This window comes from Xyrauchen texanus, chromosome 9, assembly GCF_025860055.1.
Source record: "Xyrauchen texanus isolate HMW12.3.18 chromosome 9, RBS_HiC_50CHRs, whole genome shotgun sequence".
Taxonomy (NCBI): Eukaryota; Metazoa; Chordata; class Actinopteri; order Cypriniformes; family Catostomidae; genus Xyrauchen; species Xyrauchen texanus.
Genome location: NC_068284.1, coordinates 7,863,910 through 7,891,650, shown reverse-complemented (window position 1 = coordinate 7,891,650; position 27,741 = coordinate 7,863,910). Strand labels below are relative to the sequence as shown.

The 27,741-nt window shown below is 38.0% G+C and overlaps 2 protein-coding genes across 2 annotated transcripts in view; one reads left to right on the top strand and one right to left on the bottom strand.

Annotated features, from left to right (window-relative positions):
- Nucleotides 1–27,147, bottom strand: part of LOC127649398 (uncharacterized) — a 45,791-nt gene extending 18,644 nt beyond the window's left edge. The window contains exons 1-2 of the mRNA XM_052134470.1: nucleotides 27,139–27,147; nucleotides 25,915–26,842 (exon numbers count right to left, since the gene is read on the bottom strand). Of these exons, the coding sequence (XP_051990430.1) occupies nucleotides 25,915–26,842; nucleotides 27,139–27,147 (937 nt within the window). The remainder of the gene's footprint in view (nucleotides 1–25,914; nucleotides 26,843–27,138) is intronic.
- Nucleotides 21,523–23,542, top strand: LOC127649399 (uncharacterized). The gene is made up of 2 exons (XM_052134471.1): nucleotides 21,523–22,808; nucleotides 22,976–23,542. The coding sequence occupies exons 1-2, from the start codon at nucleotides 21,623–21,625 to the stop codon at nucleotides 23,407–23,409; spliced, it is 1,620 nt and encodes a 539-aa protein (XP_051990431.1). The 5' UTR covers nucleotides 21,523–21,622; the 3' UTR covers nucleotides 23,410–23,542.
- Nucleotides 27,148–27,741: the final 594 nt, after the last annotated feature.

The window sequence follows — 27,741 nt, the reverse complement described above, 5'->3', positions numbered from 1 at the left end:
TGTGTTTCTTTTAGCCAGTTTTCAAACCAATGTCCAGGGTAAGCAAAGTGGCTTGCAGTAAATAAAAAAAAAGTGACATACTACACTGTGATGTTCAGGTTAAGTCATGTGGTTTTATTGTCGTTCTACCATATACAGTTAGTACCAGTCTCTGAGTATTGAGGAGTCTGATAGCTTGGGGAAGAAGTTGTTACACAGTCTGGCCGTGTGGGCCCGAATGCTTCGGTACCTCTTGCCAGACGGCAGGAAGGTGAATAGTTTATGTGAGGGGAGTGTGGATCATCCACAATGTTGGTTGCTTTTTCTGAATGCAGCGTTTAGTGTAAAGGTCTTTGATGGAGGGAAAACAGACCCCGATGATCTTCTCAGCTGTCCTCACTATCCTCTGCAGGGCTTTGTGGTCCAAAATGGTGCAAGTCCCAAACCAGGCAGTGATGCAGCTGCTTTAGGATGCTCTCAATAGTCCCTCTATAGAATGTTGTGAGGATGGGGGTGGGAGATGTGCTTTCCTCAGACTTCGAAGAAAGTAGAGACACTGCTGGGCTTTCTTGGTAATAGAGTTGGTGTTGTGGGACCAGATGAGGTTCTCCTACCTGGTGAACACCAAGGAATTTGGTGCTCTTGATGATCTCCACAGAGGAGCACTTTATTATATATATATATATATATACACACATACATATATACAATTTACTGTCTTGAAGCAAATCTCATTTGAATTCTTACCTAACCCTTAAAAGTAGATTATTTTATTTATGTATCGCAAGGGACTGTATATGCTGCTTTTCATGTGACAAAGTAATGTGATGAAGCTGGAAAATGTATTTTTAAGTAATAAATAAAAATAATTTGATGATTTGATGCAGAATAACCATCAGCCAAGTTATGTCCATATTACATAGTTTCTTACAATAATGGTATTTAAGGGAATCAGAAATCAAGATGATTTAAGATAGATATTTGTGCAGTGTATCAGATACAGGTCAGTGTAGGCTGCCCTTCCCCACACACCTGATCACTGCTGCCTATCCAGAGCAAAACTTCACATGCAAAAACTTCACAGCTCAAAAAATTGAAAAAGCAAGAAAAGTAGACATGCTCAAAAAAGATAAAGTAGATATACTCATAAGAATATTGATAATTTAAATTATTGTGTAAATAAAGCAATTAAAAAGAAATGTTACTAGACACTTTTCCACTTTTCTAACTTTGTATTTAATGGGAAATGCCATTGATTTATTAGAATGAACAGAATATAAGATTGCAAGTGAAGTGTAAGTTTGGAGACACTCAATTAACCCCTCCCCCACTCTGCTTTCACTCAGAAGCACTTGATTTGCCCGCGGAAAAGTCTTGAAGGGGGATGGGCGCTCAAGCAGACCGTGAGATGCAGTGACGTCACTACACAGTAACGCGATGAGATTAATTATGTTTTGAAAGACATTTGATATGTGGCGTTTTTTCAACTAAAAGAAAAAAGTAGAATGTCAGTTTTCATGAGAACATGAGATTATGTATGTATTACACAATTCGTTTTTTTGCATTTAAATGTCGTGTGTTTGCACTAAAACATTACATTGTAAATCATTAGTGAGTAAATAAAAATAGAGTGGTTTTGGTTAAGCACTGGGAGATTTAAAATCGTATGTCCAAAATGTTTTTCTAATCCCGATCCTTATCTGCCACACTACCGAGCTGACCCTCCCCCGTTTACCGAGAGTTACCGAGAATTACCGAGACGGAGGCGGCGCGAACGATGCAGTGCAGTCAATTGATTGTACTGAAATTTAGATATTAGTTTATTAAAGATAAATGTATAAACAATATTTAAAATAGGGAAGGTGATCGACACATAAGCACGTGTCTTTGCAAAGCAATCATTGTCTTCTCAGAGAGGGGGACAAATATTTACATTTATTAACGTTTTTAAAAGTATGTGTATGCACCTGGATGTATTCAATGAAAATATGCCTGTAAAGGATGTGTTAAAATCGAAATCGCTTGATTTTATTAGTGATCTTTTTAAACATTGTATTCCCCACTTCAATTATTTTGGTATCTTTCAGCCGCGCGGGAAGCACCGCACCCTCCCCTGCCTCAATGAGAGCAGTACAGAGACGAGCAATGAACAGCACAACACTTATTATATTTTTCATTAACACTTTGTTATTTATATATATATATATATATATATATATATATATATATATATATATATATAGTACACACACACAAATATATATATATACAAAATATATATATATGTATATGTGTGTATACTATAATTATATTAAAAGACATGGAGATTAATTTACTGTCTTGAAGCAAATCTCAGTTGAATTCTTACCTAACCCTTAAAAGTAGATTATTTTATTTATGTATCGCAAGGGACTGTATGCTGCTTTTCATGTGACAAAGTGATTAAGCTGGGAAATGTATTCTTAAGTAATAAATAAAAATAATTTGATGATTTGATGCAGAATAACCATCAGCCAAGTTATGTCCATATTACATAGTTTCTTACAATAATGGTATTTAAGGGAATCAGAAATCAAGATGATTTAAGATAGATATTTGTGCAGTGTATCAGATACAGGTCAGTGTAGGCTGCCCTTCCCCACACACCTGATCACTGCTGCCTATCCAGAGCAAAACTTCACATGCAAAAACTTCACAGCTCAAAAAATTGAAAAAGCAAGAAAAGTAGACATGCTCAAAAAGGGAAAGAAAATTAGACGTGCTCAAAAAAGATAAAGTAGATATACTCATAAGAATATTGATAATTTAAATTATTGTGTAAATAAAGCAATTAAAAAGAAATGTTACTAGACATAGCCACTTTTCTAACTTTGTATTTAATGGGAAATGCCATTGATTTATTAGAATGAACAGAATATAAGATTGCAAGTGAAGTGTAAGTTTGGAGACACTCAATTAACCCCTCCCCCACTCTGCTTTCACTCAGAAGCACTTGATTTGCCCGCGGAAAAGTCTTGAAGGGGGATGGGCGCTCGCGCTGACCGTGAGATGCAGTGACGTCACTACACAGTAACGCGATGAGATTAATTATGTTTTGAAAGACATTTGATATGTGGCGTTTTTTCAACTAAACGAAAGGTAGAATGTCAGTTTTCATGAGAACATGAGATTATGCATTTTTAGCATTTAAATGTCCTGTGTTTGCACTATAAAAATACATAGTTGGCAAAATCTGTATCAGAATAAGAAAAAAAGACGTTATCAGAATATTTGTCTAAACATTTAATTTCAGAAAAGCTTCCTACAAGACTAAACATAATATTTATATCGTATATGGCAGAAATCGTTAGTATGAATGTGTGTCATTGCGAGTTTAACACGTGACAAACCTCGTTTTCCCGGGAATTCAGACACGTGACAATGACGTCTAATGGAGCGAAGACAGTTTTTCCCGCGAACGACAACACTGAACACGCTCATTAAGGAAGAAAAGGTAAGATGTCTTGTCATAAAAATATACAATAAGAGATTCTTGACTAATAAATCGATGTTTAGCGTTGTATTCACTTGTGTTCTTCATGTCAATTGTTAGTTGAACCTGTTTAATTATGAAGTTGACGATTAAACAATTAAGCCAATTAAGTTTGTGCTTTCCCACTAGTCACATTTGTGTATTGATGGATATAATTCAGTGTAAATCTTAGAAATGCATTAATAGCAGTACCTAAGGTACCAAATTTGCTATTTGTATTTTAACATATTTTGCTTTGAGGACATTATCTTTCTGTGGTGAAGTAGAAATGAAATAGTTTGGTGTATATCATTATTTATATCTTACCTCTTACTGTAATACTCCACAAACATGGAAGCAAAGTGTGATCACAGTTGTGACCAGTGGGATTAAACCCCAATGTAAATCAACATTCTGTCATTATTTAATTTGGAGTCTCTCTCTCTCTCTCTCTCTCTTTTGATTGAACAATTCTTTCTAAGATATTTTTTACATTGTAATTATGCTTGTTTATTCCATTAATTTTATATAATCGTTTTTTCCCTCATGAAAATTGCCCTATGTGTGGAATTCAGCATGCTGGCTATCCGTAAAAGACGTAGAAGACCTCAGCAGGATGCTGAAGATAACATCATATTTGAAACTGAAAAGCCTGGTCTTCAAGAGCAGTACATCAGCAAATATAAAGGCAAGACAATTCAAATATAAGTACTTTGGATTACTTTTGTATCGCAGCTGAACTGTTGAATTAGTAAAATGTTAGTACATTTCAGATATTTCCATTTTTACTTATTAAATGAGATTGCAGACACCCTGTAACAGTAATCAAAATAATGTTTTTTTCTGCTTTAGGCCGTGGCGCTTTCACCACTGAATCTTTCTGCAGAGGAGACTTTGTTCTTGAATACAGAGGTGAACTTCTGAGTTCAAAGGAGAGTCTTGAACGAACTAAAAACTACACTGAAACTGAGAGCACATTCTTGTTTGATTTTCAGTGGCATGGAAAATATTATGGTAAGTACATCAAGAACTGTTGACTTGATGTAGCAGGGAAGCTCAAAGAGATCTTTTTCTTCAAGAGAGTAAAAGGGCCAATTTTACCAATAATGATCATTCTCTCATCATTTACTCATTCTTATTCTATCTGACTCCCAATTTAAGTCATCATTCCCTATAAATCTTTATTCATGAATAACTCCTTTCACATTTGAAATGTAGAGTGCTCTGCACATGTGTCAAGTGCAAACAACCGTAAACCAGCTTCTCTCATGAACTACAGCTGAGGATTTATAGAGAATAATGACATATTTGGGTTGAATTCTCACCCAAAGCTAATTTTATCACTTCAGAAGACATGGACTAAACACTTGAGAGGTACAGGTGCATCTAAAAAAATGTGAATATCATGGAAAAGTTAAAAATTGGAACTTTCATATATTCTAGATTCCTTACACATGAAATTTTTTTTTTTGGTTTTAATGTTGATAATTACAGCTTACAGCTCATGGAAATAAAAAATCCAGTATCTCAAAATATTAGAATAAAGAATTTATAATACAGAAATGTCAACCTTCTGAAAAGTATTTTAATTTATGCACTCAATACTTGGTCAGGGCTCTTTTGCACAAATTATTGCATCAATGTGGCGTGGCATGGAGGCAATCTGTCTGTGGCACTGCCGAGGTGTTCTGGAAGCACAGGATGCTTTGATAGCGGCCATCAGCTTGTCTGTATTGTTGGGCACAGTAATACCATTGTTAGAAAACCAGTTACTTGTAGTTCTGGCTCTGTGGGCAGGTGCCAAGTCCTGCTGGAAAAGGAAATCAGCATCTCCAAAAACCTTGTCAGCAGATGGAAGCATGAATTGCTCTAAAATATCCTGGTAGACGGCTGAATTGACTCTCGACTTGAGAGAAAACAGTGGACCAACACCAGCAGATGACATGGCACCCCATATCATCACTGACTGTGGAAACTTCACACTGGCCTCTCCACTGAGCAACGGTCCAGTTCTTCTCCTTTAACCCAGGTAAGACGGTTCTGGCGTTGTCTCTGGTCTTGGAATGGAACAGCACTCATTCAGCAATGACCTTCTGTGGCTTACCCTCCTAGTGGAGGATGTCAATGAGTGTCGCCTGGACAACTGTCAAGTCACCAGTCTTCCCCATGATTGTGGTTGTGTGTACTGAACCAGACGGAGATTAAAGGCTCGGAAACCTTTGCAGGTGTTTTGAGTTAATTAGCTGATTAAAACTCTTCTCAGGTTGATATTTCTGTATTATAAATTCTGTATTCTAATATATTGAGATACTGGATTTTTTATTTCTATGAGCTGTAAGCAGTAATCATCAAGATTGCAACAATAATTTTTATGTGAAATGAATCTAGAATATAGAAAGTTCCACTTTTGAATGAATTTTCCACAATATTAAATTTTTTTGAGCAGCTGTATGTTTTCCCTTTATAACCTTTTTTGAGCTTGAAAGCTTTGGACTCCATTGGCTTACATTGTAAGGACCAAAACACGCCAAAAATGATTACCACAGGAGACAGAAAGTCATATGAGGGCGAGTAAATGATGAGAGAATTATAGTGAACTGTGCCTTTAATATAAAAACAGACTGTAGATGTGAAAAACACTTCTGTATATGTCTTGCATACATTTAATGGTAAGTGTGTGTGTTTATATAGTATGGATGCATCCAAGGAAGACAAGTCCCTGGGAAGACTTGTCAACGATGAGCACAAAAATCCAACTTGCAAAATGAGAACTGTTGAAGTGAAGAAAAAGCCTCATCTTTGTCTATTTGCTGTACGAGACATTTTACCAGGTGAAGAAATCACTTACAACTATGGCGTACTCGACTGGCCGTGGAGAGCCAAGGTACCATAAAGAAAATGCTAGAATTCATAAGCAGCAATATATGATGCCTTTTTCCTGTCATTAATTGCTAATGTGTTTTATGGTCTCATATTTCTCCAGTCTTTAAATGAACCGTCAACAGAATCCAGTGATGTAAAATCAGTCAGCAGTTTGGGCCCACAGAAATCGGTAAGTACAGTTAATTCTGCTTCACTCCTTGTAATGACAAAATGGGTAATTTTGAAGCTTAGAGGCCGGATTTTACAATGCATTAAAACAATATAACTAACTCTTAAAGGAGTAGTTTACCCTAAAATAACAATTCTTTCATTATATTCATGCCATCACAGATGAATATGACTTTCTTTCTTCAGCAGAACACAAATAAAGATTTTTAGAAGAATATCTCAGCTCTGTAGGTCCGTGACAATGCAAGTCAACAGGTACCAAATTTTGATAGTCCCAATGTAATCGACACAACTGCAGTCCGCCATTAATGTCTTCCCAAGCTAAATTAATGATGTTTATAAGAAAATAACAGAATTAAAAAGTTATGATAATCTTCACTTCTGGTCACATTCTTCCCTTCCACGCACGCTTAATGTAAGTGTTAACAAGTCAAGTGAGAAGTGATACAAAATTTCTTTGACTTGTCCTCACTTTTCCCTCAACTATACCAGAGCAGTGCTTACCAAAAATAAAACAACTTCGTTAAATTAACAAAACATACATCTTACCTTTTGGCTCACCTCAGTGATGCTTAAATGTCTTTAGGTGCCACAGTTTTTAACATTGACAATGTATATTTTACTCTTGGCTTAAGCTAAATACCTCTTTTATATCTACAGCAGCTGTTTCAATCAAGAATGTCAAAGTTATGCACAACATCATGAAGATTGTTATAATCGCTTTAAAAGAGCAGAGACTGAGAGGAATGAGAGTGAAAAGAAACATCTCAAGCTATTGCATGATCAGGTCACTAAACAGCTGTCACAAAAAGATTGCTCGGTGAGTAATATATATGAACACAGACGATCACAAATAATTAACACCTCAATTTCTTTACAGGTGCTTTTTGGTACTTTTGAGCCTTTCATTTAGTCCATATGATATTACTTCTGATTATGTTTTCCAGCTGTCCCCGCCACCCACTGAAGTATGCACATCTGATACACCATCACATTCACCACTTAATGTGCCGCAATCCTCATCACCTTTGCCCTGTGCTGCATCCACCGCAGGGAATGGCTTATCACAGGAACCTGAGCCTGTCTCATTAAGGGAGGTGGGTATACACATTTAGTAGACAATCTGTGGATGTCGCCATACCAGTTTAGCTTCTGGTACATGCACATTAATTTGTGTTTGTTTTATGCTTGGGTAATGCAGTTACTGCCTCCTAAAAATGAAATAGAACTCAATTTAAACAACTTTTAACATTTATGTACCCCCCCACCACCTGCAACCACACATACATTCCAGTGGTCAAACATAAAATAACAACAGACACGCATATAAACAAACAGTCCAAATAAAATACTTGATGACTTAAAAACATATACAATTAACCAACATACCCCACCTGCCCACATCCCTCAAATTTTTTTTAAATGGTCAAAATTAACTCTGAATTAACTGAATCACATAAATTTGCTGGGAATAAAATACCCAAATACTAAATGCCCTGTTTGGGCCACTGAAAGATGTCAGATGAAAAGCTGTTTACGGGCAGTATGCTGTCAGAGCCAAAGTTTCAGATTTAGACCAGTTAAATAGAATTTAGACCCCAGAGCCTTGCCTGTAGGTAAGGGCTTAATTACCTCGCCAAGCTCCTCCAAGTTTATCTCCAGAATCAATAAAAAATGTTTGCTCAGTCAACAGTTTAGGGAGATCTAATGGTTCCACAAAATTTCTAATATCTTCATCAGTAGATCTAAAACATGGAACTATAAAGATCAAGATAGATTTCTTTTAAAAGTATTATTAATATCAATGGTAAATATTTCACCAGCAGCAGATTTAATTGAGGGAATGGTAGAAAAGACTCTTTCCTTTATATATCTAGCCAAAAGCTTCCCTGCTTTGTCCCCCGACTCAAAGTATGACAAAATAGTATTATATCTGTATTTCAATCGGGTCAATTCTCTGAGGCCATCAGATCTACATTTGGCGCTCAGCTCTGCCTCGCACTTTTAATATTCCCTCCAACTCCACGAAGTTCTCATGCTTTGGATTTTTGATGAATGAGGCATACTGTATGATCCCACCCCTAAGAAATGCCTTAAGTGTCTACAAGCCACGCCCACAGAAGATAATGAGGACCAGTTGGACTCCATATAAACAATGATTTCGACTTTAAAATTAGTTGGAACTCAGAATTTTGCAAAAGGGAAACATTAAAACACCAACTATATTCTTTTTTTTTTTTTTCTCTGTATGTGGCAACACCTTTAAACTCACCAGAGTGTGATCAGAGACTAAGATGTATAGTCCCTACCATATGGATTCAAATGTATAGACCCTACCATATGGGTTCAAAAGTCTCCAAATATCTGTAAGACCAAGATTTGTACACATCCTCTGAAGCGTAGATGTTGCTCTAGGGGACTTACACACTTTTCCTTTACTATGATCAAGGACTGAATCCATCAATAGATTAAAGTCTCCTCCCAACATTATATTGTTATAATGCACATTGTTATGTGCAGAAATATTAGCCAAAATCAACCTTTGCCCCTGAATTTCAAAAAAAAAAATAATGACTCTAATTTAACTTTAATCTGCTGGAGACATTTGAATTGTAGATGTTTACTTATCAATGTAATGACTCCCCTGCTCTTACTCGAGCCAGCACTAAAGAAAACATGTCCATCCCATATCTTCCCAAAATGTTCAGCTTCCTGCAGAAAACTTGTGTTTCTTTAAGAAACACTATATCCTATTTCTTACGCTTTTAAGAAAATAAATAACCTTCCTTCTTTTTATGGGTGTCCCAACCATTCACATTCCATGTGAAGAGTGACAATCCACTCATATTAGTATTTGACATTAACATAGTAGAGAAATTAGATAAAAATGTAATTATAAAGACCACATTCCACATTGGTGCAACAATCAACCCCTAACTTTCCCCAGCAAAAAAAAGAAAAACATGTGCATTAACCCTACGCACAACATCACCAATTGGTGTCCATCCCTCTAAACTCAAACAGTCCATGTACGCCTACGATAGTCCCTAGCACAAACTTGCCATCAGATTGCTCAAGTCCGGTGCTTCCACACAATTTTTTTAAACAGAATTACACATCAGAAGATCATCTATAAAACAAACTCCAGCCCATAAGCGGAATAAACACACAAAAAAAGTGTAGATTCATCCACTTAATTGTCTTGAAGGTCTGGGCCTGCACAAAACAAGCTCCAGCCGCTAGTGAACCTGCACAAAGCATCTATTCAGTTCTTTGTGCAGTCAAACTCACTCCAATGTCCTGTAAGAAATATTCCACAAAACAAACTCCAGCCAACTTGAGGCATAAGCACCTAAAACAAGCAGATTCATCCACATGGCTTACTCCAATGTCTTTATGTAGGACAATGCTTGCTGTGACATGTAAATAGTATGCAGACATCCTTAGTATCTGTTCTCAATTTGGCCAGGAATATCAGTGCAAAAGTGATCATCCGCTGATGTCATCCGCTGATTCTATTTAGAGAACATGTCGACAATCAACAGAGCAATGAAAATTGACACAGCCTGTCTCTAAAATCCGAAATGATTTTAATTGTTTAATTTTCGATTAGCACGCTTTTAAAATCATGGTAAATGGGATACTGTTTAAAATATTTGGAAACTACCCAGCTCTATTCATCGATATACAATTAAATCATCCTATAAACCAGCCCTAGTGAGAACATGAGAAAACGGCACATTTTTATATAAAAATACATTCCTCTTGCTAATGATCAAATTCAATGCTGTCCCAAGATTTTGTGTGTTCATCTTTCTGCATGTTTGTCTGTCAGTGCAACCAGGTGAAGCATTAGATATTTACATACAATGATATTAACAATATAAAAAAATCTCCACCAGTTGACACTTTATTTCTATATAAATATATACAGTATATCGTGGAGATGAAACGCCACCCAGTCTTAATATCTCTATTAAGATAAGTCACTATTATTACATAAATGTCCAACCATAATTATTTGATAAAAATTTTTGTGCACTCAAATTCCAATCACATATTACTCTCCAAAGAAGGGCATTTTAGATTATTAGAGAAATTATGTGAGAGGTAATGTGATATGCTATGCAGCATTTTTAATGCTTGTATGATAACCTGAAAGAGTGTCTTGCTTGTCATTACACTTAAGTAACCACAGTACAATGCTAATTAGATTTACAGAAACCACATAATGCCCATAGACTACTAACACCTTATCTTATTTAAAAGTTCACTCCCCTTATTTGAGCACTGAAACTTACTGAAATTGTACATCCTTATTTTCATCATGTGTTGTTCTCTTTTCAGTACTCATGGAAAGCCCTCAGTGATTCAGATGTTACAGACTACAGCCATGTTGACTATGTACCCAAGAGCAGCTCAGACGTAATCAGATGATAGTGCTTCTGGATATAGCATGGTTGAAAGTAGCTTAGATGAAGCTAATGAAAAGACTTCTGAAAAGGTATGGTCAAAAGTTCTCTGAAAAATCCAACTTCACCTTTTTCACAAAGCTATAAAGATACAAGCAGTTCATCAGACACAGGCGTGACAACACCATCACCAAATGCTAAAGTGCAATGCAAAACTAAAGAGACAGACCCTCTTCTGAAGATAGGTCTTTTATTCAATCAATGCCATCACCTGTGCAGGATCGCAAGTCATATAAGAAGCAGTATTGTCTTTATTGCTCTAAGCCTTTTTCAAAAATGGCAAGACACCTTGAATCTGTCCATCGCAATGAAGTGGACGCTGCAAAGGCAGTTACGCTTCCAAAACATTCTAAAGAGAGGCTAATCCAGTTAAACCTCCTTAGAAAAAGGGCAACTTTGCCCACAACACAGATGTGGCAAGAAATGGACATGGAGAGATGGTTGCCTGCTACCGTCCAAAAGAGAGCAAAAAGCCAAGGATTTCATTCACTGTGTTTACTGCCAAGGGCTTTACAACAAGCTGTAGCCTTTGGAAACATTTAAAGAACTGTCCTCTGAAACCTAAAGATGATGAATCCAAGGGCAGGAAAAGAGTCCGATCACTCTGCGCCTGAAAACTCCAGTTGGTTTAGAAGTGAGCAAAGGTTTAAAGAATATACTTTCCATTATGAACTATGATGAAGTTTCCCGTGTTGTTCACTCTGACTGCTGCATCATGCAACTGGGGAGCACATGTTTAATAGGATGGGATCTGATGTTAATAAACATGACTACATCAGACAGAAGATGAGAGAAGTTGGCAGACTTCTTCTTGAAGCAAGGAAGATTACTCGGCTAAGATCTATGGTGGACTTCATCATTCCAGCAAATTTCAAACAAGTCATTTCAGCTGTTAAAGTTGTATCTGGCTATGATGAAGAGAAAAACTGCTACCACGATTCCTCTCTAGCTCTCAAACTTGGTCATTCTTTAAACAAGATCTGTAGTATTGTTGAGAGCAATGCCATGATGTACGGAGACCATCAACGTGCTGAGTGTGCTCGAGACTTCAGAAAAATACACCAGGCAAGATGGAACTAATACATTTCTGCTGGTGCTTTAACTACTTTAAAAGAAGCCAAGTGGAACACGCCTCAGATCATTCCTTTCACTCAAGATGTCAAAGTTCTGCATGCACATCTGAAAAGAAACACAAACAGTTCCTAAGCAAGCTCAGAAACTGCCCATCGGCAAAAAGCTATTCAGCTCTTGCTAAGGTCACATTGACGCAAGTCATCCTGTTCAACAGAAGAAGAGAAGGTGAGGTATCACTGAATGCTTTTGGCAGCTTTTAAAAGCAGGGATTCTTCTGAGCTACATGAAGACCTAGCGATCTGTCTTTCGGAGTTCGAGAGAAAGTTGTGTCTGCACTTCACCCGAAGTTGAGATCCGTGGTAAACGAGGGAGAAAGGTTCCTGTGCTTCTCAAGCCTTCAATGGTTTCTGCCATGGAGCTGCTTGTTGAAACACGTGAGGTTTGTGAAGTCCCAGCTGAGAATCCTTTTCTGTTTGCCAGATCAGGAGCAATGTCTGCATACCGAGGAGGAGAGTGCATTTACAGAGCTGCTCAGGAATGTGGCATAAAGAATCCAGAAGCACTGTCATCAACTAAGCTGAGGAAACACATAGCAACCATGTCAAAAATCTTGAACCTTGATGAGAACGAAGCAGATCAATTGGCTGATTTCCTCGGTCATGATATCAGAATCCACAGACAATATTACCGCTATCGGAGGGGACGCTGCAGCTGGCAAAGATGAGCAAGGTCTTGTTAGCAATGGAAAAGGGAACACTCTCAGACTTCAAAGGAAAGACGCTTGATGAGATTGAAATTGACCCAAATGGTATGAGCATGCTTGCATGTCTATGCTAATATTTTTGTCTATGCAAGTTTTTTGACAGAAAATGTAAGAAAAAAAATTACATTTGAAAGTATGATGCTATGACGATATTATATTTTCATTCATCAATGCTTTCTTTAGAACAATTTGAACCCCTCGTTAATGATATGTCAAGTGATGAGGAGGATTGCAGCGACCCATCTCAGTCAGCATCCCCAGAAGAGACGGCTCAACTGTCTGGATCACAAAAGGATCAAAGTAAGCAAAGTTTTTAACCAATCATTTAATCACCAAGAATTACTTTTATATTAACTAAAGACAACAATCAGGGAGGCCAGTTCGAAGTAAAAAGGTTGTTTTATATCTTGGGGTATGCCTCTGGGCTTTCTTTTAGAGAAAATAGACTGCAAGTTTAAAGAAAGTAAATGATTTAAATGTACATTCAGTAAGGTTTCGCTGTTTTGCTGGCTTTTGTTCGGCTTCTATATTTTCACACATCTTTTTTTTATGTAATTACAATTGTATTCATTAATCACAGAACATATGCATAGTATAAAACAATGCTGTTTATAAGAATATGACACAATCTTGTGTTTTTTATTACAACTAGTGCTGTCGGTCAATTAAAAGTTTTAATCGTGATGAATCACATAATTTTACATCATTAATCATGAATAATCACTGATTTTGAAAGTGCTAAAATTTTACCTTTTAAATTGAAATTAATTTTAAAATGTATAATGGGAAAGATCAGGGCTGTGTTTCCCAAAAAAGAGCATTGGTGCCTACAGTATTTACGATCTATCCCAGAGATCACAAAGTTGTCTTTTGTTCCAAATTGCATGCAGGTCACTTACAATATACATTCAGGTCCATAAATATTGGGACATCGACACAATTCAAATCTTTTGGCTCTATACACCACCACAATGGATTTGAAATGAAACGAACAAGATGTGCTTTTAACTGCAGACTTTCAGCTTTAATTTGAGGGTATTTACATCCAAATCAGGTGAACGGTGTAGGAATTACTACAGTATGTATATGTGCCTCCCACTTTTAAGGGACCAAAAGTAATGGGACAATTGGCTACTCAGCTGTTCCATGGCCAGGTGTGTGTTATTCCCTCATTATCCCATTTACAAGGAGCAGATAAAAGGTCCAGAGTTCATTTCAAGTGTGCTATTTGCATTTGGAATCTGTTGCTGTCAACTCTCACTATAAGAGCCAAAGAGCTGTCACTATCAGTGAAGCAAGCCATCATTAGGCTGAAAAATCAAAACAAACCCATCAGAGAGATAGCAAAAACATTAGGTGTGGCCAAATCAACTGTTTGGAACATTCTTAAATAGAAAGAACGCACAGGTGAGCTCAGCAACACCAAAAGACCCGAAGACCACGGAAAACAACTGTGGTGGATGACCGAAGAATTCTTTCCCAGGTGAAGAAAACAACCTTCACAACAGTTGGCCAGATCAAGAACACTCTCCAGGAGGTAGGTGTATGTGTGTCAAAGTCAACAATCAAGAGAAGACTTCACCAGAGTGAATACAGTGGGTTCACCACAAGATGTAAACCATTGGTGAGCCTCAAAAACAGGAAGACCAGATTAGAGTTTGCAAACAACATCTAAAAAAGCCTTCACAGTTCTGGAACAACATCCTATGGACAGATGAGACAAAGATCAACTTGTACCAGAGTGATGGGAAGAGAAGAGTATGGAGAAGGAAAGGAACTGCTCATGATCCAAAGCATACCACCTCATCAGTGAAGCATGGTGGTGGTAGTGTCATGGCGCGGCATGTATGGCTGCCAATGGAACTGGTTCTCTTGTATTTATTGATCGATGTGACTGCTGACAAAAGCAGCAGGATGAATTCTGAAGTGTTTCGGGCAATATTATCTGCTCATATTCAGCCAAATGCTTCAGAACTCATTGGACGGCGCTTCAGTACAGATGGACAATGACCAGAAGCGCATCAGCTAAAGCAACCAAAGAGTTTTTCAAGGAAAGAAGTGGAGTGTTATGCAATGGCCAAGTCAGTCACCTGACCTGAATCCGATTGAGCATGCATTTCACTTGCTGAAGACAAAACTGAAGGGAAAATGCCCCAAGAACAAGCAGGAACTGAAGACAGTTGCAGTAGAGGCCTGGCAGAGCATCACCAGGGATGAAACCCAGCGCCTGGTGATGTCTATGCTCCAGACTTCAGGCTGTAATTGACTGCAAAGGATTTGCAACCAAGTATTAAAAAGTGAAAGTTTGATTTATGATTGTTAATCTGTCCCATTACTTTTGGTCCCTCAAAAGTGGGAGGCACATATGCACACTGTTGTAATTCCTACACCGCTCACCTGATAAATACCCTCAGATTAAAGCTGAAAGTCTGCAGTTAAAGCACATCTTGTTCGTTTCATTTCAAATCCATTGTGGTGGTGTATAGAGCCAAACAGATTCGAATTGTGTCCATGTCCCAATATTTATGGACCTGACTGTATTTATTTATGCCATTTACTGATTGATATCAAAATGCAATTATTTGTATTTGCTTTGTAAAATAAATGAATATAGTTAATTTCAGCATATTGTGGGATATTCTGAATGAGTCTATTTTTATTTTTTGATCCAATTGTTGTGACTTCATTCAATGTGGGAATTGTGTAAGAAAAAGTCATCATGAAAGTTAAAGTATTAAAATAATGTAATTTTTGCAAGCCCTTGATATATCAATAAATTAAATATATTGTGCAGTCCTAAAATGGGCATTAAATCTCTTTAACACTCATCCTCCACAATATTAATCAGTTGGAAGTATATGGCTTTCTTTTTTTGTTTTGCACAGCAACCATACAGCCACGTTCATGAATATGTGCACTATTATGCAAATGAAAGGGTAAATAGCGGTTAACATATGCTCGCGAATCGCCACAAGGAACTTGCATCATTATAACCAATATAAACTGCAATGACTCAAACTTAGTGTTTCAAAAAAGCATACACCACTTGTAAAAGAGTATTATTAAAAAACCTTGTGTGTATTAACCCACATTCACACCTGTGGAAAGGCAGGAAAAAACTGAAAGTAACATTGGATTGGTGGCGCCATCTAGCCACACAACATAGACGCCATTATAAAAGTCCTCCCAGTATACACACTGGGACATCAGAACACAACGGTAAATGCATTACTCACGATTAAGAACAATTTACTAATTAATCCCATACGGTAACGTGATAATTTTGTTTGTCATTTTTAATTACAACATTACCAGGAGAGAAACAGCACCTTTAGCAGAAGATTAATATTATTGTGTTAATACTATTATGTGATCATAGGCAGCCTCACCTTATTCTCAGCTGTTTATCTAAAACTGCACTCCTGTCAGATCGCCAAAGAATAGCACAAATATTACTAACTGCCATTGGCCATTTGGGCCCCATCCTCACTGACACAAACTCTTTCAAACACACATCATGTAGGTGACTGATTTTGGTTTCAAAGCTGGGAATTTTCCTGAAATGTAAGCAGTTGGCATCCCTGAGCAATAAGCATCTGAGGGCTTTTCACATTTTCTAATAATCTACAGATTACAATATGTCATGATTGGTTCTGATTTAAAACTTTATTTCCTTATTTTTTTCAGGTTCTTTAAAGGCTCCAAAAAGAAAATGGGAGGACATTGAGGTAAAAGCAATAGAAAGGCACATGATGAGGTTCATCAAGACATGCAAAGTTCCTGGTAAGCAAGACTGTGAAAGATGCATTGAAGCAGAGCCAGAGGCTTTGAAGGAGCGAACATGGACTGGCCTGAAAAACTATGTGCGTAAACAGGATCACAACTCTCAAAAAAAAAGGGTGCTTTGTAGCCGTAGAAGTAAAATGACTTTTCAATATTCAGCACTTTTTGAATTTTGTTTCATAAGCTGTTCACCACTATGTGTTTAACACTCTTTCATCTTCTCTGAAAACAGTTGTTAAAAGTAGAAGTGAAATGGATGAAAAGAGTGAGGATTGATAGCTGAAGTAGACTTGACAAGAGGTAGGATGAAAGTGAAGTCATGATCTGAGTTATGATTGCAGTAGCACAAGATGATGTTGATTGATGTGACTAAGATCGATGCATGATGATAATGATTGATGATTCAGTTCATGATTCGATGATGATGCATTGCATTCATGTACAATGATTCGATCGATTCGATTCGATTCATTGATTCGATCATACATTTGATTCATTGATGACATTCAGATGATTCATTCGATTCGATGATGATTCATGCATTCGATTCAATGATGATTCGATGATTCAAATGATGATCGATGATGATGATTCCATTCGATTGATTCGATGATTCGATGATCCGATGATGATTCGTTCACATTCGATGATTCATGATTCGATGATTCATTCCATTCGATTCATTCATGATTCGATTCATTCCATTCGATTCGATGATTCGATTCGATTCGATTCATTCGTTCAATGATTCATTCGATGATTCATTCGATTCCATTCGATGATTCATTCCATTCGATTCGATTCACATTCGATTCATTCGATTCAATGATCGATTCCATTCAATGATTCGATTCGATGTCGATTCGATTCAATGACATTCGATTGCGGAGGAAAGTGAAGTAGAGTCAAGAGTGAGTCGAAAGTGAAGTAGACAAAAGATGGAGTGAGTGCAAAGTGAAGTATGAGGAAAAGAGGGAGGAGTGAAAGTGAAGTAGAGGAAAGAGGGAGGAGGAAAGTGAAGTAGAGGAAAGAGGGAGGAGGAAAGTGAAGTAGAGGAAAGAGGGAGGAGGAAGTGAAGTAGAGGAAAAGAGGGAGGAGGAAAGTGAAGTAGACAAAAAGATGGAGGAGGAAAGTGAAGTAGAGGAAAAGAGGGAGGAATGAAGATATAGTTAATTGTTTAGGCCAAGGTTCTCGATCTCAAGTATATATTATATTTTATCTTCTACAATGTGTTCACTGCTCTTTCAACATCTTGGCATTTCTTAGGATTAAGAGAATGATTGTGCATGCAGTGCATTTGCATGTAATATTCTTTGCAACATCCTGTCAATGTTATATATTGCAAAGTCAATTTAAAAAAGTTTGCTTGTACAATACAGTGTGGTGTGTTTTTCTATCCTCAATTGTTTGTATATCAGTATCAGAGTCCCCAAAGAGTCATTCAAGACGTAGTTTGTTAACGCCGGAGTCCTCAAAGTGTCTATTAAGTGGAGTGTGTAACGCCTGAGTCCTCGAGAGTCTATTAATGGAGTGTGTAACGCCTGAGTCCTAGAAGAGTCTATTAAGTGGAGTGTGTGTAACGCCTGAGTCCCTCGAAGTGTCTATTAAGTGGAGTGTGTGTAACGCCTGAGTCCTCGAAGTGTCTATTAATTGGAGTGTGTGTAACGCCTGAGTCCTCGAGCGTCTATTAATTGGAGTGTGTGTAACGCCTGAGTCCCTCGAGCGTCTATTAATTGGAGTGTGTGTAACGCCTGAGTCCTCGAGTGTCTATTAATTGGAGTGTGTGTAACGCCTGAGTCCCTCGGCGTCTATTAATTGGAGTGTGTGTAACGCCTGAGTCCCTCGAGCGTCTATTAAGTGGAGTGTGTGTAACGCCTGAGTCCTCGGCGACATTAAGTGGAGTGTGTGTAACGCCTGAGTCCTCGAAGTGTCTATTAATTGGAGTGTGTGTAACGCCTGAGTCCTCGAGCGTCTATTAAGTGGAGTGTGTGTAACGCCTGAGTCCTCGGCGTCTATTAAGTGGAGTGTGTGTAACGCCTGAGTCCTCGAGTGTCTATTAATTGGAGTGTGTGTAACGCCTGAGTCCTCGAAGTGTCTATTAATTGGAGTGTGTGTAACGCCTGAGTCCCTCGAGCGTCTATTAAGTGGAGTGTGTGTAACGCCTGAGTCCCTCGAGTGTCTATTAATTGGAGTGTGTGTAACGCCTGAGTCCTCGAGTGTCTATTAATTGGAGTGTGTGTAACGCCTGAGTCCTCGAAATGTCTATTAAGTGGAGTGTGTGTAACGCCTGAGTCCTCGAGCGTCTATTAAGTGGAGTGTGTGTAACGCCTGAGTCCTCGAAATGTCTATTAAGTGGAGTGTGTGTAACGCCTGAGTCCTCGAGTGACTATTAATTGGAGTGTGTGTAACGTCCGAGTCCTCGAGTGACATTAATTGGAGTGTGTGTAACGCCTGAGTCCTCAAAGTGTCTATTAAGTGGAGTGTGTGTAACGCCTGAGTCCTCGAAATGTCTATTAAGTGGAGTGTGTGTAACGCCTGAGTCCTCGAAATGTCTATTAAGTGGAGTGTGTGTGTAACGCTGGAGTCCGCTTATAGTGTCGGTTTTGAGGGCTTTTACACTGGCAGTTTAGGATGGCATGAAAAGTTGTTAATGTGTCATGCGACAGGTTTGGGGAGAAACGGAATACATGTAATGGGATTACGTATTTAAAATACAAAATATTAGTAATATTAGTTTTCCACTTTGTAGATCAAAGAGATTAATTTGCATTTTATTGTCATTTGTTTCTTTTTAATATTCAGTGCTTTCAGATGGAAGGAATATTTATCCATATAAATGTGATCTTGTTTTAGAAACAACACTGCATAAGATATTTCAGTTTTTCAGAGAATGTATTTTTAACATGTGTATTTTGAGTTTTTATAGTCAAAACAAGTGAAAAAAAATCTACCAGTGCTGAAGTAATCCAAAGTATTTTGAATAAATTACTGACCTTGAGTAATCTAATGGTACATGTTACAAATTACATTTTCCAGCCTGTATTCTGTAATCTGTAGTGGAATACATTTCAAAGTAATCCTCCCAACCATGACATCAGCACTACCTGCAGGAGGTGGTTGGAGTTCGGTGTCAATAGATCTGTGGCATGAGTCACATGAGTGACACAGCAACCTGTACTTGGGGATGCACTTAGAAGTAAAATAACTAGCACATAAGTTTTTGCTGATTCAAGCACCGATGACATCATCAGTTGGTTGCAATATTGGTTCTCACTGCTGAATTTGGTTCAAACCATTTTTTTTTCTTAAGGTTATACAGCAATTCAAGTTAATAGTGAGAAGAATTGTGGCTTGCCTGTCTAATTGTGGCATCTCAAAAGTCCAAATAAAAATTCAGTTGTCTAATCCTCAACCATGAAGAAACTGATATTTTACTTTCTAACAATGATATCTCTGTGCTGGCTTGTACATTTCTTGTCAATATGAGAACTTTGCATTGAAGCATGTTTCTGCCTACTTGGAATAAATTTTTGTAGCATTTTCACCCTCTAATATTATTTAATTATCAAGTCCTAAAAGTTTGACTTGATCAGAGTTTGTGTATCACCACAAAGTCCTAAAAGTTTGACTTGATCAGAGTTTGTGTATGTCCCTAAAAGTGACATAAAAAATACTGTCCCTAAAGTGAAGGTAATTTGTCAGGTCTTTAATGAAAGGTTTTATTGAAAATATCAAGTGATATTTGTAATGAGAGCATCTCCTGAAGTGCAGTCATGTTTTTCTTTTGTCTCTAGACCCTCTAGAAAGGGGTGTCCCCAAAGTTAGGGTATTCTGTCATACGACCTCATTTTGTGGTTAAGTAGGTATGTGTGTGTGTGTGTGTGTGTGTGTGTGTGTGTGTGTGTGTGCGTGCGCGCCAACTTAAATCGTGCAAACAGAAATGAGGCCGCCTCAATGTGCATCATCAGTAATGGATTTAATGGTTTTACGCATGTACGGTCAAATAAATTCACACACATCATGTCAAAATGTAAGTCTGGCCAAGTATTCATGTAAACAGTCGGTTATGTACATTTTATGTACACAGCCGGTTATGTACATTGGTAAGACAGACGTCTTAAGTGAATGTAAACAGTTGGGAAAAATCAATTCAATCAATATCAATATCAGTCCAATATTAATCTGTTGCCGTAATTTTAATCAAACAAAATCACTCACTTACTCTACTGATGACTAACTTTATTAAATTTAATGAGAATCATTGTGCGTGTCATACAGTGAAGTCTGTTTTACATTTAATTGCTTTAGCCTATTTAATTTCTGTAGTATTTGTTCTTACTTGAATGCAGACCTACTTATAAAACATCATTTTCGTGAAATAAGATTTAGTATCGCCCACGCCTAAACATTAGCATGTGGAGATTCCGGTCTTTAATTTTACAAAATGTTAAATGTAATTTAATTCTTAATGTGGGAAATAACATAAACCCTGCTGATTGAGACGTGTTTTTTTTGTACATTTTAGTAAAGAATAAGGAAATTAACATATCACCACAGAAATGCAGGGACTGTAAATATAGTCCTTTTAAATGTAAAATAATTTGCTCTTAATGCAATGTTATTTTCATTCAATTACTTAATGTGATCTGAATTGCAATAACTAGTTAAGTAGCTTAAACAAAACTTTGAATTTTGTGGTTGAAATTTGAATCAAAACTGTTTTTGAATTACCAAGAATTGCTCAAATTTTCTCTTTTTTGTCCCAGAATAAGAGAGTACCAAAGACAGCAGCAACCAGCAGATGCAGCACAGCCCAGCATAGCAGGATTTGCAAGACCAGAATTGACCAAACAAGCAGTGCAACTTTATGATGCAAGTTCTCCAAGACAACAAGAAATTCATAATGCCATCATTAAGGATCTGCTCATTGGCTGCACTTTACCTCTGTCAATTGTTGAAAATCAGCATTTCAGGCATTTCTTGAAAGTAATGGACAACAGATACACTCCCATTGCAAGAAAAACAATCACTGAAAAACACATTCCTTTGTTGGTTGACCAGGTGAAGGATTCAATTAAAAGGAAGCTCCAGACCCAATCATCTGTGTCCATAACTGCTGACATATGGTCTGATCGAACCATGCGGTCCTTCTTCGGTGTTACAGCCCATGGATTAAACCAAGATGGAAATCAGCTGGAGTCCTTTCTTTTAGACTGTAGGAGGTTTTGTGGCAGACACAGTGGAGACAACATAGCCATGGCATTTGACGAGATCATTGATGAATATAACATTGAAAGTAAAGTCAGGTACATTATAACTGATAATGCAGCCAATATGAAGTGTGCATTCAAAGTCAAGCTACCACAAGAAGAGCAGCACAGTGATGACAGTGATGCAGAAGAGGAAAACTTAGATGATGAGAGTCTTTGGGAGGATGTGACCTGGGAAGACGAGACTGTCATGGTGAGAACAAGACAAAGGCTGTCATGTTTTGCACATTCTCTGCAATTAATTGTGCATGATGGAATGAAAGAAGCCAAGGCCTTTTCTTCAGCACTTGCCAAAATGTCAAAATTAACCTCATTACTTCATACAAGTACTACGTTTAAAGAGCGATTTGAGGCTACATTTGGGACAGATAGATCAATTCCTGCAGCTACATCCACACGCTGGAACAGTACATTCAAGCAGCTACAGGCCCTTACAGCACTTGACCATAGGGATCTCACTCAAATTTGCAGTTCAGACTTCCAACATGTTCTTTTTTCAATTCGTGAATGGAATCAACTGAAGGATTTAGGTTCTGTTCTCTATCCTTTTGCAGAAGCAACAGACCTTACAGAGGGTGAGAAAATGGTCACTATTAGTATGGTGGTCCCCACTGTACTTGATTTAAACACTCATCTGCTCCAAATATCAGAGTCAAGAAGTCATTGCCGGCCACTAGCCACAGCCCTTCGGCAATCACTTTTAAAGAGATTCTCTGGGATCTTTGTGAGAACCAAAATGGTTGAGCAAAATGGGAAAGAGGACCAGTTCAACAATAATGTATATTTCTTGGCTACAATGCTTGATCCTCAGTTTGGTCTTAACTGGGTTGATCTAGATGTAACCAACAGTGAGAGTCCAGATTCAGTGAAGAAATTCAGAGAGGATCTGAAAAGAACACTTATAGGTAATGCAGTTTATTTGCTTTAATAACCTAAAAATATATACTCTGTATACTGCAGACTGTGCAGAGCATAGAAATATGCAGTAGGCATACAATAATGGTCCTTAGGTCCCTAAATCCAAATAATGCATTTTAACGTGTGTTATTTGTGCATGTTTCATATTTTTCAGAAACTTTGACTGCAGAAGTTGAGGGCGAGGCCACAGCAGATGGAGACATGCTGCATTCTGGAGTTGATGCTGATGAAACCACAGATTCTCCTCCTGGCAAATGCCCACGACTTCTAGCTCGCTATCGAGCCCACAAGCACCTGAGCCACTCAGCTAAGGATACATGCAGCATTTCAGCTCAGATACACAAGTACTTTGATGCCATTCAAGACACAGACACAAATACAGCACTTGAATTTTGGTTGACAAACAGGGAGAGATTCCCACAGCTCTACTCTCTGGTTGTAAAAGTGCTGTCTATACCAGCATCCTCTGCACCAGTAGAGCGTGTCTTTAGCAAAGGTGGCCTCATCGTGAGACCACATCGTGCACGCTTAACACATAAAATGGTCACAGCGCTTGTATTTCTGAAAAGCAATATGGCCCTGGTTTAGTGCTTGACTGTGTGCACTATAGTACATTGCATGTTCATTGTTCATTACAACTCATTTTACAAGACCAGAGAGCGGTGTTCAGAAAGGAGTTTGTTGTTGATTAAGCACAGTAATAAAGCTTTTTTATTTGTTATTACAAGCTGATATATTTAAATTCTACTCTGAGTATTGCCTCAGCCTATTTAAATGTGGGGAGAGGCATTAAATGATTGAAATGTCAGCTTTAACTGGAGGACAATATAGTGTGATACAATAATAAAACAGGTTCATTTGTATTTTCATGCACTTGTAATATAATAAAAGTTCTACATATAGGCTACCTCTACTGTATATCTCTTCTTTTCTTTGAAAACATTTTTGATAGGAAACTAGCTCTGTTGACATAAAATAAAAATGTTTAATGGCAATAACAAGATGTAATAGTGGTATTTATTATTTCATTTTATATTGCCATTGGTTTAATGGGTTGAAAGGTTAAAATATTAATAGAATGTAAAAACTGACAATAACAATTTCTAATCTTTTTTCAATTTAATTTCTTTCTGGACTCGGGCGGACTCGACTCGGACTCGGCCTTTAAGAACTCGGACTTGAGTCCAACTCGGACACTTTTGGACTCTGACTCGGACTCGGACTTGATGTTTAAGGACTTGGTCTTGACTCGTACTCGACAAAGGTGGACTCGGACCCAACTCTAGTCTTAGGGTCATAAAGTCTAAAAAAATAAATCAGACGTCACCTACATCACCACAAGTTGTTTGAGAGGATTTCAAGAAAAAAAAACTCTGCTCTCATCCAACAACAAAGTCAAGCATCTTCAGTTCGCCAGATGCTACTGGAACTTCAAATGCGACTGGGTTCTATGGTCAGATGAAACAAAAGAGATTTTTGGAAGCAAACACCAGAGATGGGATTGGCATACACAGAGATGAAGTACCCAATGCCAACGGTTAAATGTGGTGCTGGATCTTTAATGTTGTTTGGATACATGGCATTATGGACTTATCACATACCAACAGATAAAAATCAAAACCTGGCTGCCTCTGCCAGAAAGCTTACAATGGTCCCTGGTTGGATCTTCCAGCAGGACAATGACCCAAAACAAACATTAAACTCAACACTAAAATGGTTCACTGACCACAAAAACAAGGTTCTGCCATGGCCATCCCAGTTAAACCTCAACCCCAAAGAAAATTTGTGGAGTGAACTGACGAGGAGAGACCACCAACATGGCCCTCTGAATTTGAAGGATCTGTAGAGATTATGTATGGATGAAAGGTCTCAGATCCCTTGCCAGGTGTTCTCCAACCTCATTAGACATTATAAGAGAAGACTCAGAACTGTTATCTTGGCAAAGGGAGGTTGCAAATAGTATTGAATAAAAGGGTGTCAATAATTGTGGCCAATGCGTTTTGGATAAAAACTATTTAATAATGAGATCTTTCCCACGTTTCAGTTGTTTTACTTCAATTAAAAGGTTTGATTTTTGTGATTTTTTTGAATGAAAGATCAAAAGCATTAACAATGTAGATTTAATTTTTTCATAGCCTTTTTTGCTCATATTTACCAAGGTGCCAAAATGTGCCAACATTTTTGGCCACCATTGTATGTGGTATCATTTGAAAGCATAGAATCTGAACTTAAACTTTGGCATTTAGTTACATAACATAAAACAATATGGCATGAAAATATTTGTGTCGCAAATTGGCCCCACCTAGAGGTTACATTGCAGAAATTGTTAAAATTAATATAAAAGTCCTCCACATAGTACTTAAATAGACAAGTCAAATGACAGCTCTCATTCTCAGGAAGGTGACTGTAATGTTTAACTAAGTGAAATTTTATTTCGGTAAGGCATAAAATGCAAATGTCTCTTTTCTGTGCTGACCACTGATCTGCAAGCCCCAAATAGCCTCGAACTTTATATTTACACATTTGGTAGAGATGCTTTTATCCAAAGCGACTTACAGTGCACTTATTACAGGGACAATCCCCCCGGAGCTAAGTGCCTTGCTCAAGGGCCCAACAGTGGCATCTTGGTGGTGCTGGGCTTGAACCCCCGACCTTCTGGTCAGTAACCCTGAGCCTCAACCACTGAGCCACTACTGCCCCATTATATCAAATCTTACCTTGGGTTGTTAGCTTTAAAATGAGTAAAATAAATTACTTGTTTGTTAGCTTGCTTAGAGAATGATCCAATATTGTTTCTAAAGCTTTTAGAACAAAATATGAAGTCTGGTATAAAAAGAATGAGACAAATAATCAGCAAAATAGGTTACACATCAATGTGACTCTCTGCTTTCCAATGACACCTAGATTGGGCCTCGACACAACTTAAAAGCCAAGATATTTAGTATTGGTTTTAGTATTGCAACTGTGACTAATACATCACAGTTGCATTTAGTAAATGCAGTGCTTTTCCCTCACATCATGGAAAAATATGAAAGAAAAATACTATATGATTAAGTGTAAACAAAACCTTATTAAAACATCTTCAAAACTTACTGCATGAAGCTCCATTGATCTTCACTGGAGAAGTGGCTGCATAGGCAGGTACACCATTGGAGGAATATCCTGGCTGGTAAGGTAGCACGGTCTCTGGGCGACAGTTCTCAGATTCACTAGAGGACGGAGGACTCTCTGAGGGTACAACAACTTTACTAGAGTAGAAGCCCTTTGGTCGACCACACACCAGCATGTTCTTGTGAGAGAACTTTCTCCTGGCTTTCTCGAGCGTACTCAGGACATGCTGATCAAAGAACTGGGAAACGCTACCAGGAGATGAATCCGTCAATGATTCGCTTGGAGAAGATGAAGATGGAATATCTGGACTGTGACTCAACGATCCAGGATCTGACACCCTAGCCTGGTGGATCCCTCCAGTTTCTGTATTCACAGCCTTTAGGGTGGATTCTTCTGCCTGAACACTGCCCTTTTTCAAATCCTCTCCACCATTTTTTCCAATCTCTTTGCCAAACATTGACATTTTGGTTGACTTGAATGGTGCGGGCATTGGTTTCTTGATGCATTTGAGAGGTGATGTGAATCCCTTTGATGAAGGAGTAGCAGCATCGTGCTTTGGCTCATTTGTCAATGGCAACACAAGGGGCAGATGCCGGGCTTTAAGCGAATGCCGGTTCCCACCATCTCCAGATCGATGGACTTCAGGTGTTGTGTGAGGAAAGCTTGGAAATGAAACTGGGTGTTTTCCTGTGGGAGCTTTCTGGTCTTCTCCATTTCTTAAAACGCCCCAGGGTAGACTACGGGTCTTGTTGGCCACAGCTGAGCTGGAGCTCATGGTGGTCAATGGACCAGAACGTCCTACACCTGATGTTGGGAGACGTTTGGGCTTCTCAGGAAACAGTGGTCTGTTTCTCACCTGGATCTCCTCCTGGAACTTTGCCCTTATGGATCTGAAATTGTTGGACACTTCCTATAATCATATAAACCCCAAATGTAAAAGGTAAATAACAACAGCTTAATCAAACAAATGATAACCCATCAACAAATACATTTAAACTTCTACATAATAAATATTGTAGAATAAACAAAATAAAAAAATACATAAATATAACAATATAAACCTATAAACAAGAGAAACTTATCATGGGCTTCATCTAAACAACAAAATATTCTACTGAAACCCTTCCATCCATTTGACATGAGGCCAACAAAGGCTTTTTTTTTAAATACATTTATAAGTTGATTATCCCAAAACAATCTCCTTACCTGCTCCATTGCTGTTTTTTTTCGTTGTTGTTTTTTTCACCTTAAATATTACATAATACGAAGTTATTCGAGTAACTCACACAACGCGTTCAGGCAGTGTAGTATCACTCATGAATATGTTGTGTGTCGTTCCCTAAATTGTTCTACCTGATTGGCTGAAACGCAGACGTTGGCAAGCGAGTGCTGGAGATTATTTTGCAGAGATGAGTCACTTCTATTAAAACGAATAGCCCAACCAAGAAGCTCTAGCACACAACTGCCAAGGGACGTAGAAAGGAAGTCCCGCCTTACATGTAAAAGAGCCATCACCTTTTATATACAGATATAGCCTGTCAATTGTCTCAAGAACGCGCATGCGCTTTAGGTGTAGCCGCGAAAACTGCGAAAGCATTTTTATAGCGTAATTTGAGGTAAAGAAGCATAATTTATGGAAGCAGCGTTGTCAGATTTTACTGCTGATTTGAAATATGTTATTTGATCGTAATCCTGACCAACCGTTTTTGAGATTTCGGCGTTTTCCTATTCAAGTAGGTAGCGCTGCACGGGCAAGACTGGAAATAGCATCCCGAGAGCGTTCAAAGCTGGCCGACAGTGGACTGACTT